The following is a 20774-nucleotide window of genomic DNA, read 5'->3' on the forward strand; positions in this document are numbered from 1 at the left end:
TTATCAGAAAACAGCACCAAAACATGAATAACACATACACTGTACAAGAATATAAATCCCATGCTTTCAACAACTATGAAATCACAAACTATTTTCAAAATGAAAATAAAATAACCTATTACTTCAATTTTATAAATTATGGTGAAAACAAAATATGGCAGCAAAATCGTGATACATGTACCATATACAGTAAACCAACTTTTATTTGCGAGGACTTTATTAAATTTTCATGATTTCATTACTAGAAAAAAAAACTTGCTTGTGGTGACTGATTTTAACGATCAATGACATGATGAAGATTTTCTGGAAAATGATATACCACAGACATTTTAGGACTGGTTTAAGATGAGAAACATTAGCCGATACGAGGCCTTCTCGAATCTTGCAAAACTTTTTCGCTTGTGAACCTAAAAGTTGGTTTACAGTAAAGAGGCACTACTACCATACTGTGCATTTCACTTACATTTAATTTTGCTTACAACAGAAACATTCAAAATTCTACATGGACTTGCGGACTAAACACTACACAGAAACACCACTGAAACTTTTCATGGTAAGAGCATTTAACACCACATTACATATTTTATGTAAAGAAAAACTTACATCTCAGACACGGGATCATCCAAATAGGAATGGGCTGTTTTGAAGTCTCCATCCTATAAAAATCATTTTGAAAGTTAATGATTAAAGTTTTCCTGAGAGATGATGAATGACTGCTCTATGATTTTCTTTTTTTATTTTGATAGAAAGATAATTTGATCTTCACTATATTTTCAGTCTAGTATTATTTATTAAAGTATTTAATAGCAACATGTGTAACAGTTTGAATATTTTTGAATATGCAATGATATATAGCAAGGACAAGAAACCATGACAGAGAGCAAGGCTTGTTGATACAGGCATTCCTCCCATGGACCAGTCAAACTTTATTTTCAATATTTCAAAAGAGATACTTTATGTATCAATCAAATAAAATATGGGCCTGTTGACCTCTGTGAACTTACATGCTCTGTTGGGATGTTCACTGTAAAAAGAAGAGAATTTCCGATAAAATATGTTACTACCGGTATTTATCAGATAAACTCAATGTATTACAATACAAGTGATACTGACAATAATCACATTACAGATATGCCCTCACCTTGGAATTCCAAACTATTGTGGGCTGCACTACTTTGTGAAGAGTTCTGTGAAGATATTCTTCTAGGAACATTTTGTAAAACCTACGAAAATATAAACGATCCAAAGGACGGCTTTTTAAATTTCTTTTAAGGAGATATTAATTAATTAATTAGTATGACATAAATTGAGCTGTCTTTATCACTGCATTTAGCATTAGTAAAATTCTTCGCTTTGGAATTTACTCACTCCATCATCATCCTCTTGTAAATCAAAATCTCCTGGGGATGTGGGATTGTGTACTCTATCTAACAGCTCTCGAGTGGAGTTTCTGGACAAGTGGTCGCTCAGTACAAACGGATGCTGAACAAAAGAGGAAGTAAAAAAAAAATAACAATTGTATGCAGATGGTCTAATTGCTTTTAAAATGCTTAAAAAACAGTAGAAGATTTAACTCCTGAATGCACAGTTAATAAAGACAGTCATTCACATTTTGTACAAACCTCTAGCAATTTATCTGCAGTGGGTCTCTTTTTCGGGTTTTTTGTGAGCGCAACTTTGATAAAATGCTGAAATACCTGGGACCTGTAGTGATCGATATTTTCATATATTTAAAAAAAAAGAAATGTAACAGAATCCAATGGAGACCAATTTTATTAGTTTATTATCCTTATAAGGAAGAGTCCTCAATAAATACAGTATGAAAAAAGAACAGTTAGAAACTTGGCAATTATACATGTAATTCAGCGTGAAATAAAAGACAGTACCATTTATTCTTGTCCTTTAACTGTGGTGGTTTGAATCCACTTTTGGACATCAGAAATAATGCCCTACGAAAGAAACATACAAAGAATACTGAACAAAACTTAATACTGGAAATGTCTGGCACTAGTTCACATTTGAAGCATATCTTTTTTTAATTCTATTTTTTATTAACTGTTACAAAAAACATTCTTTTTAACAATTGAGGATTGCAAATACAGGGGGCTATCATAAGACTCAAAATTTATTAAAATAATTTTTTTCTCAATCTAACAAGAGGTTTAGAAATGAAATTTCACAATGGAAATGAGATTTAACCTTTCAAAACAATGTAAGTCTATATTACCTCATGGGATGGAGATCAAACATAGGAGGCTGAAGTTCAGCAAACTCTATAGCTGTGATCCCCACCGCCCAGATGTCACACTGCTGGTTGTAGCCCCCCTTCCTCTCTACTGCTGCCACCTCTGGGGCCATCCTGTAAAAACATTCTCCTAAATTATTCAGGCTTAAACTGTAAACATAATCTGCTGTAAAGCTGTAAACACACTAAAGGTCAAGATCTAATAAATGAAGGAAGCCTACAGGCACCGGTATATGAAATATGATATATATTCTTTTAATAATGCTTGATAACAATAGCTTACTTACAATGTATTTAGGTATATTTACACTTAATTTTTTGGTATACATGATGAAAAATACTGGTGGTGTTTTCAACTCTCATTTTCACTCAAATATGAAGAAAATTAGTTACAAATCATTTAATTTTTTTCTAGTGTTTGATGAATTAAATATATCCACAATGACCATATTATCTCTTTTTTAAAAAAGATACCAAATTGAATATTTAAGTACCAGCATCCTGAATACTTTTCACATGAGTTCAAATGGAAGGTCAAGCAAATGTTTTCATTCATATTAATTTCCTTAAAGCAGAGAAAAATATATCAAATAAATTATGATATCACAATGGATCTAGCTCCAAAAAGACACTCTAGCTATTAAAACATATATAATAGATCTTGAATTTAACTTTAAACACAAACACATACATCTTTATCACATTTTTCTAAAGCTGTAAAAATAAATCGATATGTCACTGTGGTGTGCGTGTGTGGGAGTTGTGTTTTTCTTCAAAATTTAAAGATTTTTTTTTTTTATAAAAAAAAACACCAAAATACCCAAAGAGCAAGTCATATGATGCTTGTGGATGGATAAGTTAAATAATGATAACTTCCAAAACAACACTGCTTGTATAGATTGATATGCATTCCTGTTTCACTGCCCCTTTTACAACAGATCAGATGCATATACACTGTACATTAAGATTTCTGCAAAATACCTGCAGTGATACACCATTTAACTTTTAAAATGCAGATCAGCCTGTATGAACTCTTGATATTTTATCGTCCAAACATGAAAATTAAACATGAAAATTAGAACAAAATATGACCGATGATCATGACTTTTAAATATAAATTTTTCTGTTATCCATCCAGTCATGACCAATCAGTGTGAAGTTTGATGACTGTTTTCTTTAGAAAAGACAGAGAATTGGTCACAAATACTCCCGGATTTTAAAATCTGGCTTTTATTTTCTGGACAAATGTTTGGAATTATGATAAAAATTCGGCTTTAACGATTTTATATTCTTGCGATTAGATGCGAAACTGTTTAATTGTGATAATAAGTACTTGCGTATAAATAGGAATCTACAGTATACAATTATACATGTACAAGTTAGTCACACTTGTTATTTGACAGTAAAAAGTCAAATGCTGACAATCTGAAATAAAGGCTTGGATTTGTTGAATTCATAGGAAAGAGAGTTGTATTACCAGTATGGTGTTCCAATAAATGACTTTCGTTTGCACATGGTTTGAGTTATCTGAGCAGATACACCAAAATCAGCTGTAAAAAAATGGTGGTAAGAATACATTAGAAATTTAATTTTAGAAGCCTACACATAATTGTGAATTGCATTCAAATATACATGTATTTAGAAAAATGAGCAAAATAATAGATGCATATGAACACTGACCTAATTTAATGTCCCCTTCATCTGTCAACAAAATATTGGCACCCTGTAAAATAAGGTACAGGAATACAGGAAGGTAAATTTATCACAGATATATCAGTACAATGTATGTGTTATCAATGATATACCCATTTACAAAAAAATAAAATATGATATATCATATGTGAGTTTACTTAAACACTGAATGCTTATTTTTGTATGTCGTCAGTCCTATAACACACTAAGATGTACAGACAAATTAAATACTGTGCATCAACACCATATGATAATTTTGCATTCAATGCTTATATTTAGATTCATTATTCTTCATATGTAAATATCAAATTTGTTATGTTACTTTGAACGTTTCATTTAATCTTACAAAAATATATTCAAAACGCGCGATGACGTTTACATTTGTACTCATGCGCCTTGAATAAGCTAACTTAAAGTGTTATTGTAATTAACAACATACCCCCTCCCCCAAATTATATATATATACCTGGTAATTATAGAAAAATTATAACAATAAAAAAGAGGAAATTTAAAAACTGACATTTTCATATATACCAGTGTCACATTGCACTCATTACAAACTCTCAAACTCCCAACATGTATATGTATATATATCACAACCGACTTCCTATATATTGTTAAAACCAATTCAACTCGATTAGTATATGTTACACATTTGGCTGAATCATTATTAAAATTTAATAGCATTAAAGTCCTACAATTCAATTTTTGGAATACATTTATTACAATCAATAATATAATTCCAAATACATTTAACATAATATATAATTCCAAATATTTCCTTGTTGTTGTGAAACCAATATAGACAGTTCACAATTATTTTTAAAATACAAGTATGTCTTTACATACTGATTTTCCTTATTTTCTATGTAAGTAAACCTGGCCCAATGCCTGCACTTGCCAACGAGAACAATAAAATTAAATGAAAACAGGAAGTCATGTGTGCACACCTGGATAAAATCAACAGGTAACCTGACTCCATTGACCCATTTACACACAGTGTAATCGAGTTCTTTAGTAGTTTAACCCCACCTTGATATCTCGATGCATCTTTCCTCTGTTGTGTAGGTACATTAGCCCTTTCAGAGTCTCTCGGCAAATAAAGCCTATCTGGGGCTCTGTCAATGGCCCAGTTACTGAAAATGAAAAGGTTTAAATTGAACTAGAATTGAGAGAGAGAGAGAGAGAGAGAGAGAGAGAGAGAGAGAGAGAGAGTCAGTCTAAGAGACTCTTATATATATTTAAATGTTTAGAGTAGCTCCTCAACTTCCGAATGTTAGCATGTTTCAAATGACCACACGTTCATTTAATGGGCTATACAGGGCAAGGGTAAAACAAATGGTCACGACCCCTTAAAGCAAGGTCTTACTGTGATAGATATCCTGCATTGAGCCTCCCCCGCAGTATTCCATGGCAATCCATAGTTTGTCCCTCCTGTAAAGCAACCAAACCACAAAACTTACAAGACTACTATCCTATACGCAGTGTGTTTCAGTGTGTTTATTTACATAATTGTATGATCATCTTGTTGCCCAATAGGGGGCCCCTAATTGGTTTAATAGATGAATGAAAATTGAAATTTAATTATAAAATTGTGGAGCTAGAAACACCTTACAACACATGACTTTATAATATACAGTCTACATAATTATTTCATACTTGAAAGAAAAAAAATCTAAAAACTTATAATCGTAAATACTGGTGGGCATTGGAAGATACTGTTTTTTTGTTTTATTTATATGTAAATTTTAAAGATTTCATGTCTAAAAATGCAAATTTCAGCTGTGATCATACATAATTTAGTTTAAATTACAGATTTAACAAAAATAAACAACAAAATCTACGGATGGTTCAAGTACCTCAAGTAGCTTCCAAAATAAGCCACAATGTTTGAATGTTTGCAGTCTTTCATCATGACAATTTCCTGTTGTATGATGGCAAAGTCATCACCTGATAAGTAAATATAAACCTGAAGCTTTATTTGCTAACAAAATTCATTTGAAATACTTTTCTTTCCTTGATAATAGTAAAAGATCAAAGCTATAACAATAATCTGCAATAAATAGTATTGCATGGTTGTATAGAAACAGTCAATTCAAGAGGAATAGTTCACATACCTGGCTCCAATTTGATGACTTTGATTGCTGCTAGCTCACCAGTGCTAAAGTTTCTTGCCTACAAACAGTTCAAAGTACATGTATATTATACCTAATACATGTTGAATATATACATTTTTACATATCTGTCTCCTATACTATACCTTATACATGTTGTATATATATACATTTTTACATATCTGTCACTTATATTATACCTTATACATGTTGTATATATATACATTTTTACATATCTGTCTCCTATATCATACCTTATACATGTTGTATGTATACATTTTTACATAACTGTCTCCTATATTATACCTTATACATGTTGTATGTATACATTTTCACATATCTGTCTCCTGTTCTGATGATTTTAAAAATTAATATCTCTCAAACATTTACTCTGTATTGATTCCTGACACACCTCTCTCTCTCTCTCTCTCTCTCTCTCTCTCTCTCTCTCTCTCTCTCTCTCTCTCTCTCTCTCTCATATGTAAACACTTCTCCAGTTTTACCCACAAGTAAAATTTATTTTATAGAAACAAAAACAAAACCTATATACCAGACGTTTTTTCTTTTGAAATATCATACGTTCTTTCAAGTACCCGTACATGTACTGTAATTCTTTATACTTCAATTATACATAATTAATTAGCATCTGCTCCTCTCAAAGGTTTGATAACTCTTAATGCTGAGAATGGTTTGCTTATCACAAGTCATTTCTAAAAATTTCTTATAGTCTATATCTCTATGATGTGATCCCACTAATCAATAACGTTGGTAAGGTTGAAAATGTCAAAGTTAAAGATATTAGCTAGGGTACTTTTTATCTCTTGTGACTGGAAAAACTTAACATAGTTTAATGGATGTATGAAAAATCTCTTCACTTTTTCAAAACAATATTCTTGAAACAATGAAATGTCATCTTGAAACTTCTTTAAACAAAATGAATTTGTAAATTCAGGTATACATATCATGTATTTAAATATAATATATACTGGTAAATGTAATTTGAAGTGTTTTTAGCTACCGGTAGGTTTTCAAAAAGGAAAGGTTAAACTCACAAAAAAAACCCCACTTAAGCACACACAATGTATCATAAAAAAAGACATTTTTGTTCATACAAAAACTGCACTTCCTGTTGAAAAAAGGATCAAAAGATATTTAGAATTTAGACTCTCACTCTCTGTAGCTTCTTTATTAGTTATTAACAAACATTGTGTGTGCTTAATAACAACTCTAAACTATGCATCCATTACTTTGGCAGACATGTTTTTAAAGGACCCTTTGTCAAATTTTGATTTCCAAAATGTTCTGTAAATTGGAAAGCCTAATATGAGCCTGTTCCTGTATCTGTTGTTCACAATTTTTACTTGTGAGAATTACTTAAAGACTTTTTTCCCCTACTATAGCTGTGATTACTAAATGAAACCACAACCACTGTACTTTCATGTCTTGTCTTCTTCTTATGCACAGGCAACTATCTTGCATGTATTTTACATGAAAAGAGCACTAAACTGGATTTACTCTGAAAATAATTTAATTATTGTAGCAATATAAATTTCATTGCATTTGACATCTATATTTTGCATCATCTGGCAGATAAGCACAACAAATTTCATAAAACTTTTATGTGAGAAAATTTTCACACTATAGTAACGTCAATGTCCTTTTCACATAAAATTGACTGCCGTATCTGCTGCAAATTCTAAAAGATGCATTACAAGGACTGACAATAAAAATATTACGGACTTATTAAGGTAAAGGGGAAAAGGTGCCAAAAAATTACAAATTCTAGGACACTTAAAAATCAAGGGGTAGTGTACAGTTATAGAAAATGTGAGACAATGTTAAACAACTCATGTAATGAACAATTTTAATAAATTCACACAGTGGAAGTTAATGCTGATCAATACATCTGATCAATATGAGGTGAATTTATCTAAAATTAAAAAGAGGTATTGTCTCTTAATTTGATTGAAAACCATTTGAAATTTTCTATAAGACAATTAAATACTGCATTCTCTTTTCATAGTTGCATATTTTTTTTTTCTTACAAAAATGTATTATTCGGAATTAGAAATAACTTGAAATAATTGTTCTGATGACAAAGACAATTATCTTTAAACTATTTTAGAGATTTTTCAAAAGATAAACAAATAATTCATCAATTGTCTAACACAATGAAAAGAGATGTTATTTTGACAGTTGAGGATCGTCACCTTGTAAACATCACCATAGGTGCCACTCCCAACTCGTTGAATGAGCTCAAAGTCATCTTGTGGGTTTCTTCTTAAAATACCCGAATCTAAAGACGGGTTGTGCGCCATCTGCACCTCAAAGAAGTCTCACAATTCTACACGCTTTTGAAATAAAAATTCTCTTCCATGACTGTTATCACTCATTAATACTACTTCCGGTTTGATGGACTGGTTCACATTTCAGCAACAGAACCAGACAATGTAGGTTTCCGATCCCGATTAATGAAATGAGATACATATGTAAATGTAAAGAAGTTTATCAAATATGGGCATGAATATTACGAAACTTATTTTATGATTGATGGAGAAAAATGTTGTTCATCACGACAATAAGTAACTATGATAAGGAAATAATGCTTTTAGTTGTTGAACTTTGATGTTTCATATACCATGTATACCCAGTGCTTTCAATTTTTAAAATGATCTACACTCATGTAAATTAATTTTTCAAAACCATATTATAAAAAAAACAACCAAACTTACACTTTATTCCAATAGTATTCCGATTAACGAGAGTATTTGGTCGATATGTTCACATAAATATACCACGATTGATAAAGTTGTGGAGTTTTATTAAAATATTAAGTTGATTTTTAAACTCATCTCATCTTGCTTCGAAGCCTTCGTCGTTATTTTATTACATCTTAGAAATGGTTGGTTACATTTTTATATCTTTTTAAGGACACGCGCATATCAGTAAGAATCAAAATTATATAGCACTAATGACTATGCAGATCTTTGAAAATTCCAGTAAAAAGGATAAATTTATAAAGAAAATTTAAAAAAAAAATGAAAAAAAAATAAAAAAGATAAATAAATAGATGAATAAGTACATTGTAAATAAATGAATAAATATGGCATGCGAATATATATATATATATATATTACATGTATATATATATATATATATAATTATATATCAGAATATCACTCTTTATCTGTGATATCATTTGATAAACCAGTGGACGCAAAATCATCATCCTCAAGTCATATTATCATCATTTCTACCAATTTATTATAAACTACCCGTTGAACTATAGAAACAACTGTAAATGGATAGAAAAGTGAAGAATATACATCGTTTTTAGAGCTGAAAGTACGTGATCTACGGATCGCCTACGAAAAGATAAATTCTGATGACACATCACTAGAAAGTCGGATTTATCATTAAAATTGTATAGAGTGTCCTCTTTTTTTTTTATTAAAGAATATAGATCGACGATTAGGCATCTTTCGCTATAGACTCAAGAGTTTTCTCTGTTCTCCGTTTATGGCATGATTGAAAATTTTTGCTTAGCAAAGATGTTTATGTGGATCAAGACGATTTATGATCATAATTTTGTTGGAGTCTTGTTTGCATTCGCATCAGTAAAAGTGATAGATACATGATTATCTTTGAATTACAGAGACCATTGCGTCATTTTAATTTACCCCCCCCCCATACTCCTATAAGTATGGAGGAGCATTTATGCTCATAGAGCCGTATTGTCCTGCATTGGTTATTACCAAGACCCAAAAGATTTATAGGTTTAACATTTATACATAAGTAAAGCGTACAAACATATGTAAACAATTTTTTTAAAATCACAATCTAAAATTTGGTTGCGGATGTACATAGCAGTGTATATAGCCGTAAAGCGTGTGTATAAAAAAGGGGGGGGGGTTCTACCTAAATTAAATTATACCAATTTTTGAACTTGCACAAAAAAGAATGGTTTGGGTATCCGCATCGGCTTCCAAATGTATTTTATCTTTAAAATACAAGGAAAAGACACCTCTCCAATATACCTACACTCACACGTATTTGCATCTGGCTATGGTTTGCAACGCATTTTTTTTCAAATTAAAGCTTTTCCTTTGCGCAAATATACTGATATTAAGAGAAACGCTAGAGCACACGGCTTTGGTATTACTAACATTTTATCATTGATTTCTTTTTTATTTCTCACTGAAGTGAAATGATGTACAACACAGCATTATATTTACATGAAATGGTGTAACATTAAAACAACAATAATATACATGTACTACAAAAAACACAATAACACAATAAATATATTTCATCAGAGACAAGAAACTTCCTGCTAGAAAATAACACAATATTTATAATAAGACAATAACTTGCACATTTAAATTTGTTGTTCAAAGTCACACCGTTTTGGCATTTCTCATATGTATATGTGTATATACATTGTACATGCCTATATATAACAGTAAATCACATGCAACGCATGTTGAAAATGCCTCTACATGAAATATTGCATATCCCTCCCTCCCCTTATCCCTTTGACTCTGAAAATAGACACATCAAATCTTTCAATTTTCTACAATGTTTTTCTACAATAATATCTTGTTTTCCTAGAGCGATGACATGCGAGATATAAATATTACATTATTAAATTACAATTTTTACATACTTGTATAGGTCTATAGAAAACAACTGGTATTCAGTATGTACACATGTCTATATTCATTTCTAGTTTAACGTACACTGGATGTATCAAACAAATGATTTATGAATGAACTCTGTGTTTGAATTGTCAGCAGTAACATTAAATAGGGGAACATTCTTTCAAGAAATGAAAACACTTCAATGTCATTGATAAAAGTTTTAGGGAAATCTTTGACGAGGACCAGGGGATTGAAAGTTTGAATTGTTATTGAGCCCCCTACCGCTGCCCATTCCCATTCCCCCTCCCCCTAAACCTCCCACATTCCCACCTCCTAATCCCATCATACCCCTTCCCCCTAATCCTCCAATACCCCCTCCCCCTAATCCTGACATACCACCTAACCTTCCCATTTCCCCTCCGCCTAAATTGCCCATACCACCTCCCCCTAAGCCTCCAATTCCTCCTCGCCCTAAACCACCCATACCACCTCCCCCTAAACCCATACCACCTCCCCCTAAACCCATACCACCTCCTCCTAAACCCATACCACCACCTCCCAAACCCATACCACCACCTCCCATACCCATACCACCACCTCCAAAACCCATACCACCACCTCCCATACCACCTCCTAATCCTGACATACCACCTCCTAGTCCTCCCACACCCCTTCCCATTCCACCACCCCCTAATACTCCCATACCACTTCCCCCTAAACCTCCCATTCCCCCTCTACCTAATCCTCCCATACCACCTCCCCCATATCCTTCCATTCCTCCTCCTCCCATACCACTTCCTAGTCCTCCAATACCCCTTCCCATTCCACCGACCCCTAAACCTCCCATACCACTTCCCCCTAAACCTCCCAATCCCCCTCTTCCTAAACCTCCCATTCCCCCTCTACCTAATCCTCCCATACCACCTCCCCCATATTCTTCCATTCCTCCTCCTCCCATACCACCTCCAAACTCTGACATTCCCCCTAAGCCGCCGGCCCCAGGCCCCCCTCCTCCCTGGTGACGCCTCTCTCGACGCTGGGTTTCATATTGCTGATCTTCGTGTAACAGTTCTAAAACAACGTTCTGAAAAAGAAAATTATACGTTGATTTTAATTTATCGAACCTCATTTAGTATAACGTTTGACTGTACTTGGCTTTATGGTACATATTAGTAGGACATTACTACAGGTATACGTCTTCCATTTTATACTTAAAATAATAACTTTAAACAAGTTCAACAAACGCAATTGCACAAAGAAATGCTTTAATGTAGTGGGCAATTAAGTGGAAATTAAAACCATTCCTCCTATCATATGCAATGATAAGCTCGAACGAACTAATGAAAAAATGATCTAGCCTTACAAAATCTCTGTCCTCAAGATCCGTAAAGCTCTGAGCGGCCACCTCTCTAACCACATCTCGAGATACGTTTCCACCACCACCCAATTCCGTGACTTCCCCTGCGATGCGCTATACCCGGAAGAAATTAATTATATAACATTAACTGAATTGAATGGAAAAAATCTCCTCGATTAGATAATGATCATGAGATAATTTTTGCTGGAGCTATAAAATAGTGCGGTATAGGAGAGAGAGAGAGAGAGAGAGAGAGAGAGAGAGAGAGAGAGAGAGAGAGCGAGAGCGAGAGGGGGGGGGGTTGTTTACGTGATGTAAATGATTCCTTGTCACTATTTTCAAATCGGAAGCTTCTACGATTTTGGTTGACGGAAAGTTCTGCATTATGGCTTTAAATTCCTGTGTGAACCAACAGTTCTCATGGTTAAGTGCATGTTACAAGTACTATGCTGTGTAAAATTAAAATGATTGGACAATGTTTTTCTTTAAAAAAAAACAACAACAACAAAAACAAACAAAAAAACCCCCAAAAAACCCAAAAACAAATTTCAATACAATATATAATTTTAGAATATTTTTATTATTGTGTAAATGTCGGGTTTTTTAAAAATACAAACCATATTTGCATTTCCAACTGGTATGAAGAATAATTTCATGTGATTTGACTGAAGGATGTTCTGCAACAACTGGGCGGTCTCCGTGAAATCCTGGCGTTTGAAAATATATCATATTGATTATGCAATATGTAGAATAAATATACTGCAAAATTGTTAAAAATTTTCCAATATCAATCTGATTAAAATTAGATCCTTGATCCAGGTTTTTTTTTAAATCAAAAAAAGAAAATAAAGGAGCGGATCGAGGATCTGAATTTAATTTGGTAGTTTCTCAAATAAAATCATTTTTACATTAATAAAGCATTTTATTGAGAGTATTAATTATACACGGCATACAGCTAAATGTGAAATGTTACAATTGCCAGAGTATTCTCAACTGAACAGGTGAGAATTACCTGACCCCTTCCACCCCCTGCCATCATTCCCGTCATGCCTTGTAATCCAGCGGTTGCAAACACGCCATCGGTCAATAGCAGAATCCTTGGTACAATGGAGTGATTACCGATGATCATCTCAAAACCTAGTGTAACCGAAAAATATATTTTGTTTGAAACAAGAATAACTTTTAATTTTAGCTATTAAACGCAATGTGCGAGCATCTGAAAAATAATAATAAAATAACTGATCAATATTGAATATATTTCCGAACTCTCTTTGTTCAGCTGTGACAAAGCTTCGCCGTTTGAGATTTAACACGCTTGAAATTCTTGATGGGATATAGCAGTATATATATATATATATATATATATATATATATATATATATTTTTTGTATCTCAAACCAATAAGTAAAGTACCTATACTCAAGTACAGAGGCGGATCCAGCAATATCGGAAAGGGGGGGTCCAATCCATAAATATCAAAACGTGTAAAATTCAGCACAAATTAAGGTGGTATGGGTCGATATTAATGTGGATAAAAGTAAATTATAAATAAAATACTTTCACCGGTTTAAAAAAAAAATCAAATTTTACAATATTTGACCAAAAAATATATTTTAAAATTTTCTGGACAGGTAAAAATCACAAAAGCCCAAACGGGATTCGCACTCATAATTAACATTCGTAGTTACATACAATATTCAAACTCATTGCACTACGCCGTTAGGTATAGCAATTTTGGAAAAGAAAACTTTCATAAAATTATACTTGATTTTATTGTTTATTTCGATAGGAAGTGCGTCATAATATGGAAGTGTCCATTACCAACTAAACCTTTTATTCGTAACCCCCCCCCCCCCCCCGACTTTTTGAACATTTTCCGTGGGTAAATAAATTGTGGTTTTGGTAAAGATTTTGATAATTTGTAGCCGTAATCAATAAGTCTCCATTTAACCCTTCTTATGGTATTTTTGCCACAGAATTTCGATTTAACATTTAAAAAATAAAATGCATATTTTGGGCGTTTCATGCGTGATGATTTCGGTCGGAGCGTGGTCAAATCTAACATAAAGCCATTCGAGCTTTACTGGATTTGACCACGCCCCGACCGAAATTATCACCTCATAGTACTCAAAGAATGATTCCTTATTCCTTAATAAATTACGAATCCCAGGAAGCTTTATTACCTCTTTCTAGCCCTCCCGTCACCAGTATTAACGCATGACTGAGATGGTCGGGTCCATAACACTGAATCGATGCTGCAGACCAAAAAAAAAACAAACAACGTGAATCGATAGAAATGTTGTGCTAAATGATCATATTTCAGAATATTATTGAACACATTTTAGCTATTTTATTTTATTTTTTTTTTTTTTTTGAATGACTTTGAATTTTTATGTTGGTCACCTAGTTTTGACCTCAAACACTGAAACTCGTTTGTGAGGTGCTGTTCGACACTCGCCTGATCCCCGCCGAAAGTAATCAGAGACACGTTTTCTTCCAGTCCATAGTCCATTGAATTTTCCTCCAATCCTGGTTTTATAAGAAAACGAAAATCGAAATTTGATCGGGAAAAAAATTGAGAAATTAAAGAACCAATTTCAAAAAATCAACATAGCTAGAAAGAAAACAGTCGTGATTTAGTACCTTGCAAGAAGTTTTCAATGAACTCTTTCGCCTGTTCGAGTCCTTCTCCAGCCATGTTGGTAGAATTGTCAAGAAGAATGAAAGTGTTGAGGCCTTGCCCCATTGAATCTGAACATTCTGTGGCTGTAAATAAAAGTTGTTTTTTTTATTCAAACGACTCCTTCCATACAAATCTTTCTTTTTTTCATTTTAAAATTTGACGTATACCGTATACTATTATAGTTAATCATCAGGATTTACCTCTCCGTTTTTCGTTTTCAATTAACTGGTTCAATTCGCCACTGCCCCCTTTATAAAATAAAATCAGAAACTGATCAGTAAAGATTTTATTGAATCGTCCATCCTTTGAGGTATTAGCAATTGAAACATATCTTCATTGTGATGAACTGATTTCTTATGTTCCCCAAACATTTTGGCACAATTAACAAAAAAAAAATAAATAATGAAACGGGACTCGCGTTGATGAATATCAAGGAAAAATTAAAATCATATTGGAAGGGTAAGAAATAACCTCGGTATGTTAGTGTCTACAGCTTAATATTTACCTCTGCCTGCTGATGGCTGTTGATATGGCATCATGGAACCCATCGTTCCTCTACCCCCACCATTGACACCCAGTCCACCACCACCACCAAATCCACCACCAAATCCACCACCACCCATCCCCATATTGTTCATAGGGCCACGGATACTTGTTTGCCCTGCTGGGTTTCTTGGTAGTAACGATGAGGTGGGTCCAAGCCCTCCGCCTGGACCTGTGGCATTATTAGCCGGTAATCGCACCAGGGCATTTGACGGGGACGGGCGAGTAACTTGAGGACCCTGCCCATCGGTGACCACACCCGGGCTGCCGTTAACTTGTGACACCGGGGGCACTGTGCTGGGGTCCGCCCCGAAGTTTGGGGCCAATGGATTCCTCATATTCGGGCCGGCCTGTCTCCTAGCCGAGTACGGGATGTAGCCACCTCCCCTTGACATCCGCTGCGTGTCGAAGCCATTGCCGAATGGCGAGATCATCCCTCCTCTCCCCGGACCGTACATACCCGACATTGGTCCCCCCGTCTCAAACGGGTTTCCTGAAATTCATATTCATATACCTTGTTTATACGTTTTTGTATTAACTCTGGTAATATCAATGCATGCTGAGTTACTAGTAAACAACAATAATATACATAAATGTTTAGTGTGGACTAGTGTGTACTAGGGAGTAATTTCCTTCAGTGTATATTGTCTATTTTACTATTACATGGGTAGAGGAGTTTTCGAAACAAATTAAGCATTCAAGAAACCAAAAGCTGTTCAAAATTCGTGGGAACTAAAATTTACGGATACTAGTTATCCACGAAAGTTACAAATTTGTAACCGACAAAAATTGTAACAAATGGAACATTTCATATCTACCGCAATTTCATGTGATATTTGAAACACTAGTACACGTTATGATAACTTAAACATATCTAGTGATCTGACAGAAACTCAAGAAATCCGCACCCCCTCCTTGCTGATTGGTGTTCCTAGGGGCGTCCACTGCAGAGGGGTCGATGCCCTGCGATTCCAAGAAAGCTTTAACTTTTTGTCTTTGATCTCCTTCCCCTTAAAAATAAAGATCAAACGTTAACAAACAGATCCGACATTTGTTCCTTTAAATACAATTTGCAGAATTTTTATTACGTGCATATTCTTTTTAAAGTGTTACTATATTTTTGCAAAATTTACAACACGCGAAAAAACAACAACGCGGTACATCATAAATGATTCTCTGGCGAAATCTACAATTAAATCTGACGTCTTCAAAATTTTTTTCTTCATATTTTTATAGTATACAGACAGACAGACAGAGAGAAAACCACTTTCTCACAGACTCTAACACACAATAAGTTGGTATACTGTTCTAATATACACCTACATATATAGATACACACAGTACAAATATTCTCAAGAAAAAGAAGAAATTTATACAACGTAAATTAAATATCTATACAGGAAAGAGACAACTTCATGATGACCAATTCTTCAAAATGTTACCTTCTTCAAGGAGTTTGGCGAATTCGGTCGCAATTTCACCCTGACCTAGAATATCATCTAACACGTGGTCCCCGGAGAGAATCAGGTGGTCCACGTTGTCGGCGTCCACGGGTCCGGGGTACCTCTGCAGGCCCCGCCTGGCGTACTCCGTGCTATATTCGGCTTGGACCTCGGCGGACGGCCCGGTGGCCGGGATCGGCATACTAGGCAGTCCTGTTGTGCTATTTTGTTGTTGTTGTTGGTTTGAATTTTCACCGTTTTCACTATTCTCGTGTCCATTATTTTCTTGTCCGTCGTTTTCCGCCATTTTTGGATACTAATGTATACTGACGAAGTGTCACTTGGGATGTCAAATTCGATCTTGATTCTGATATATGATTATACACTGAATAAATATTTTTACAGTTCTTAGACCAGAGCTCCGTGGCAAAAAAGTCCAGAAATTGTCTTTTAAATAATATCTTCAATTCATGCCTACAATATTGATGCGTATGGAAATGTTAACTATCGTACAATAAAATAAAGATCCGCAAGATGGTTATAAAATTAATACGAAATGTTACAAATACATTACATAATTTTTCATCCACCAAGAACATTCAAAATATATTATGTTTAGAATTGTTCGAAAAGTCAGGATATTGAATCTTAAGTACAGATATTTAAGGTCATTATACTTGTAATAAACCAACGGAGAATGTGTAATATCTATCCAAAAAATTATCGGTTTATATTAGTTAAACTGGATAATCCCTAATATATTTATGGATAATTTATACCCACATCAGATCTATCTTTGACAGAGCCTACATAAAATCGTTTTTCAAAAGTCGATTCGACCGATACTCTATTTAATTACGCGAAGCACAAAATTTCCTTTTATTGATCCTTTGTCTACATATATATATATCCTTAAAATTCTATTGGAACATGTTCTGTTTGTAGGAAATTTAAAAAGTATTTATATTTTTGGGTTTGTTCATTCTGGAAGTGAGAGAAAGCGACATTGTCCTAGATTAGGGCAATGACATATGTAGCAAAGGGGAATATAGGAATATTATGGTATAAGTGTTTTGTCTATGAAAATGCGATCATATATACTCACAAAATTTGTCAACACTTAAGATTATGGTAACGGAAATATCCCCCAAATGCACATGCATTAAAAATTCTGTCTTCGTATTTTAATATGCGTGTACATTAAAAGTGGAAATTTAAAAATATACAAAATGTGCCATAATTGTGAAACATGGTATTATAAAACATATACATATATAAATCTTTTGTAATATAGATACAACAATGTATGTCGTTCCCGACCTGAACAATGGTGTTCTCGACGTATACAATGATGTGCACGGCGTGTTCCATTTGTATTTTCATTTCTAAGTTTAATAGATTAAATCATTTAGTCCTCAAATACTCTATGTTGTACACATGGTCAACAGCTTTATTATTTAACATCATTTGAGTCGCACACTATTTTTATTCAGTGCTTTATAAACCTGTTGTCCTGTGTTGTGTTGTACATTCACTTTGTACACAGTTGTATTTTCCTGTTGTCCTGTGTTGTGTTGTACATTCACTTTGTACACAGTTGTATTTTCCTATTGTCCTGTGTTGTGTTGTACATTCATTTTGTACACAGTTGTATTTTCCTATTGTCCTGTGTTGTGTTGTACATTCACTTTGTACACAGTTGTATTTTCCTATTGTCCTGTGTTGTGTTGTACATTCATTTTGTACACAGTTGTATTTTCCTATTGTCCTGTGTTGTGTTGTACATTCACTTTGTACACAGTTGTATTTTCCTGTTGTACTGTGTTGTGTTGTACATACATGTAGTACAGTGTTGTATATACCTGCTGTACTGTGCTGTGTTGTACATACATGTAGTACAGTGTTGTATATACCTGCTGTACTGTGTTGTGTTGTACATACATCATGTACAGTGTTGTATATACTTCTTGTACTGTATTGGGTCGAACATACATTCAGTACAGTGTTACATGTACCAGTTGTACAGTGTTGTGTTGTACATACATTTTGCATACAGTGTTGTATATACATGTACCTGTTGTACTGTGTTTTGTTGTACATACATTTTGTACAGTATTGTAGATATACCTGTTGTACTATGTTGTGTCGTACATACATTTGGATTAAAGTTGTATATACCTTTGTGCTGTACATACGTTTGGTACAGTGTTGTATATACCTGTAGACTGTGTTGTGTTGTACATACAATTTGTACAGTGTTGTATATACCTGTTACCTGTTGTGTTGTGTTGTGTTGTACACGAATGTGACTTTTATGTAAATAGCCTATGTAATGTTCAACAACACACCTTGTTGCACTCAACACAAATCATTTAATCATTTAATGTCTGTATTATATGTCATTTTTTCGAGGGCCCATCAATAATTTACCTTCTGCACTCGACCTACACTTCAAGTGACCCTTAACAACAACATCACAACAACAAAACATCGAGTTAGACCTTTATGCAATTGTGAAGTACTAAAAATCCATCACCTAATTAAATAGTACTTAGTCATTGTGGTCCTAGGGTTAAGGTTCACATTGGGTTTAATAAACATCTGATACCAGGATTTAAGTATGAGAAGGTGGGGGTAGAATATTCATGAACCGAGAGAGGTCCTACAGTGTTTATGTAGAACTATGACGAAAATAAAATGAAGGATATTTTCCGCTTGAATCATATTATACATCAAAATGATACAAAGAGTCGGATAAAGATAGTACATGTTTACAAAAGTTTGGGTAGTGTTAATATATATTAACGAAACAATTTTTTTGTTCAAAGTCTATATGCATGTACATAGTCTTACCTGTAATCTGCTATTGACCAGTCTTCTAATTTTCATATAAAGACTACATTTTCTTCTTGTCAAATGGAAATCCCCAATTGATATTTTTCAAACCGAAAGTACGTTTTTTATTCGATGCGGATGAGATATATACTACAGTATACGATCACTATAAACACATCAGATATATATAAAGACCAATTGAGAAAAAAAAATACAAACAGTTGATAGGTATATCAACGGAACGAAAATTTCGTTTAAAAACAAACCGAAACTTAAACGGAAATTTCCATTCAACATTTTAAAGGTACACCTGTGTATTGTGTTTATAAAGCGATTGAGTGTTTGAAAATTTTCTTGATTTGAGACATGAAAATAAATTATGTGAGAGTAAAAAAAGATGAAAATTAGAAGAAAAAAAAAATATATATGTTCAGGTTTATTTATAAGCTTTTTGCGATGTTTTGCCCGTTGCGCTCATTAAATGCTATAGTAATGTATAATTTGAATTGAGGACAAAAAATAATCAGATTAATCAAACAATTTCAATATACAATGTATTATTAATTTTAAAATACTAATCATGTTTTTCATGCTGTGTAGACATTTTGTTTCAAGAATAACATGATCAATTCACATTAATCTTATAGTTATCTCAGAAATTTTCACGTATATATGTATAAAGAAAATACTTCACAGTAATTTGTTTAATTGTCTTATAACACTGGGCCTGTCCCGTGTCACGTAATGAAAATGAAATTATACCTCCTTGGGGAAAGTCTCTCAAACCAGTACAAATTTGTGTACTCTTTAAAGATGTGATAATTTAGAACGTATAGAATTTCAAAATGACAGAAAAAACAGCATTTTTTTCGGGGAAGAGGTGGGAGTCACAGCAAAAATCTACATTTATTTCGATCATGTTACAAACAAACTTGCCAAATGTGAACCCGGGGTCTACTTGGTCCATTTCCACTGAGCTACTAAGTTTGCCAAAATATTGATTGATAATCTAAAACAGTGTATATAAAGAATTACCGGTATTGAAAATCATTGATTTGAGTGACGCATGCGCAGCTCCTGTTAATCGTATACTTTTAAATAGTTTAATATTTGATAATTTATGATGAATTATCGTTGTGCACAAGCATAACAAATATCCGAAGAATCTTCACTGCGTATATCTTATGTCATTACTAAATGTCTTAATGGTCTAAAAAGTTTCT

At 33.5% G+C, this 20774-nt stretch overlaps 2 protein-coding genes across 10 annotated transcripts in view; both read right to left on the minus strand.

Annotated features, from left to right (window-relative positions):
- Positions 1-8463, minus strand: part of LOC128176035 (mitogen-activated protein kinase kinase kinase kinase 3-like) — a 28998-nt gene extending 20535 nt beyond the window's left edge. For all 9 annotated transcript variants that reach the window (XM_052842045.1, XM_052842042.1, XM_052842043.1 and 6 more), the window contains exons 1-14: positions 8262-8463; positions 6055-6112; positions 5797-5887; positions 5307-5371; positions 4970-5073; positions 3926-3968; positions 3723-3795; positions 2228-2359; positions 1887-1949; positions 1623-1704; positions 1369-1482; positions 1142-1223; positions 1005-1024; positions 604-656 (exon numbers count right to left, since the gene is read on the minus strand). In XM_052842045.1, coding sequence (XP_052698005.1) covers positions 604-656; positions 1005-1024; positions 1142-1223; positions 1369-1482; positions 1623-1704; positions 1887-1949; positions 2228-2359; positions 3723-3795; positions 3926-3968; positions 4970-5073; positions 5307-5371; positions 5797-5887; positions 6055-6112; positions 8262-8369 — 1088 coding nt within the window. In that variant the 5' untranslated portion in view covers positions 8370-8463. The remainder of the gene's footprint in view (positions 1-603; positions 657-1004; positions 1025-1141; positions 1224-1368; positions 1483-1622; positions 1705-1886; positions 1950-2227; positions 2360-3722; positions 3796-3925; positions 3969-4969; positions 5074-5306; positions 5372-5796; positions 5888-6054; positions 6113-8261) is intronic.
- Positions 8464-10002: 1539 nt separating this feature from the next.
- Positions 10003-19833, minus strand: LOC128178582 (keratin, type I cytoskeletal 9-like). Its single transcript, XM_052845828.1, has 13 exons — positions 19570-19833; positions 16717-17190; positions 16183-16284; positions 15237-15767; positions 14932-14979; positions 14692-14814; positions 14452-14577; positions 14232-14303; positions 13061-13185; positions 12666-12755; positions 12358-12447; positions 12055-12162; positions 10003-11775 (listed from the first exon to the last, which is right to left on the minus strand). The coding sequence occupies exons 2-13, from the start codon at positions 17021-17023 to the stop codon at positions 10912-10914; spliced, it is 2586 nt and encodes an 861-aa protein (XP_052701788.1). The 5' UTR covers positions 17024-17190; positions 19570-19833; the 3' UTR covers positions 10003-10911.
- Positions 19834-20774: the final 941 nt, after the last annotated feature.

This window comes from Crassostrea angulata, chromosome 3 (assembly GCF_025612915.1).
Source record: "Crassostrea angulata isolate pt1a10 chromosome 3, ASM2561291v2, whole genome shotgun sequence".
NCBI classification, from domain to species: domain Eukaryota; kingdom Metazoa; phylum Mollusca; class Bivalvia; order Ostreida; family Ostreidae; genus Magallana; species Magallana angulata.

What these genes read in the sequence shown, in the direction of transcription:
- LOC128178582 (XM_052845828.1), bottom strand. Translation starts at nt 17,023, where the DNA reads ATGGCGGAAAACGACGGACAAGAAAATAATGGACACGAGAATAGTGAA. An exon ending in CACCAATCAGCAAGGAGGGG is followed by an intron (nt 15,768 to 16,182) that starts GTGCGGATTTCT and finishes TATGAATTTCAG; the next exon opens with GAAACCCGTTTGAGACGGGG. An exon ending in TGAAAACGAAAAACGGAGAG is followed by an intron (nt 14,815 to 14,931) that starts GTAAATCCTGAT and finishes TTTTATTTACAG; the next exon opens with CCACAGAATGTTCAGATTCA.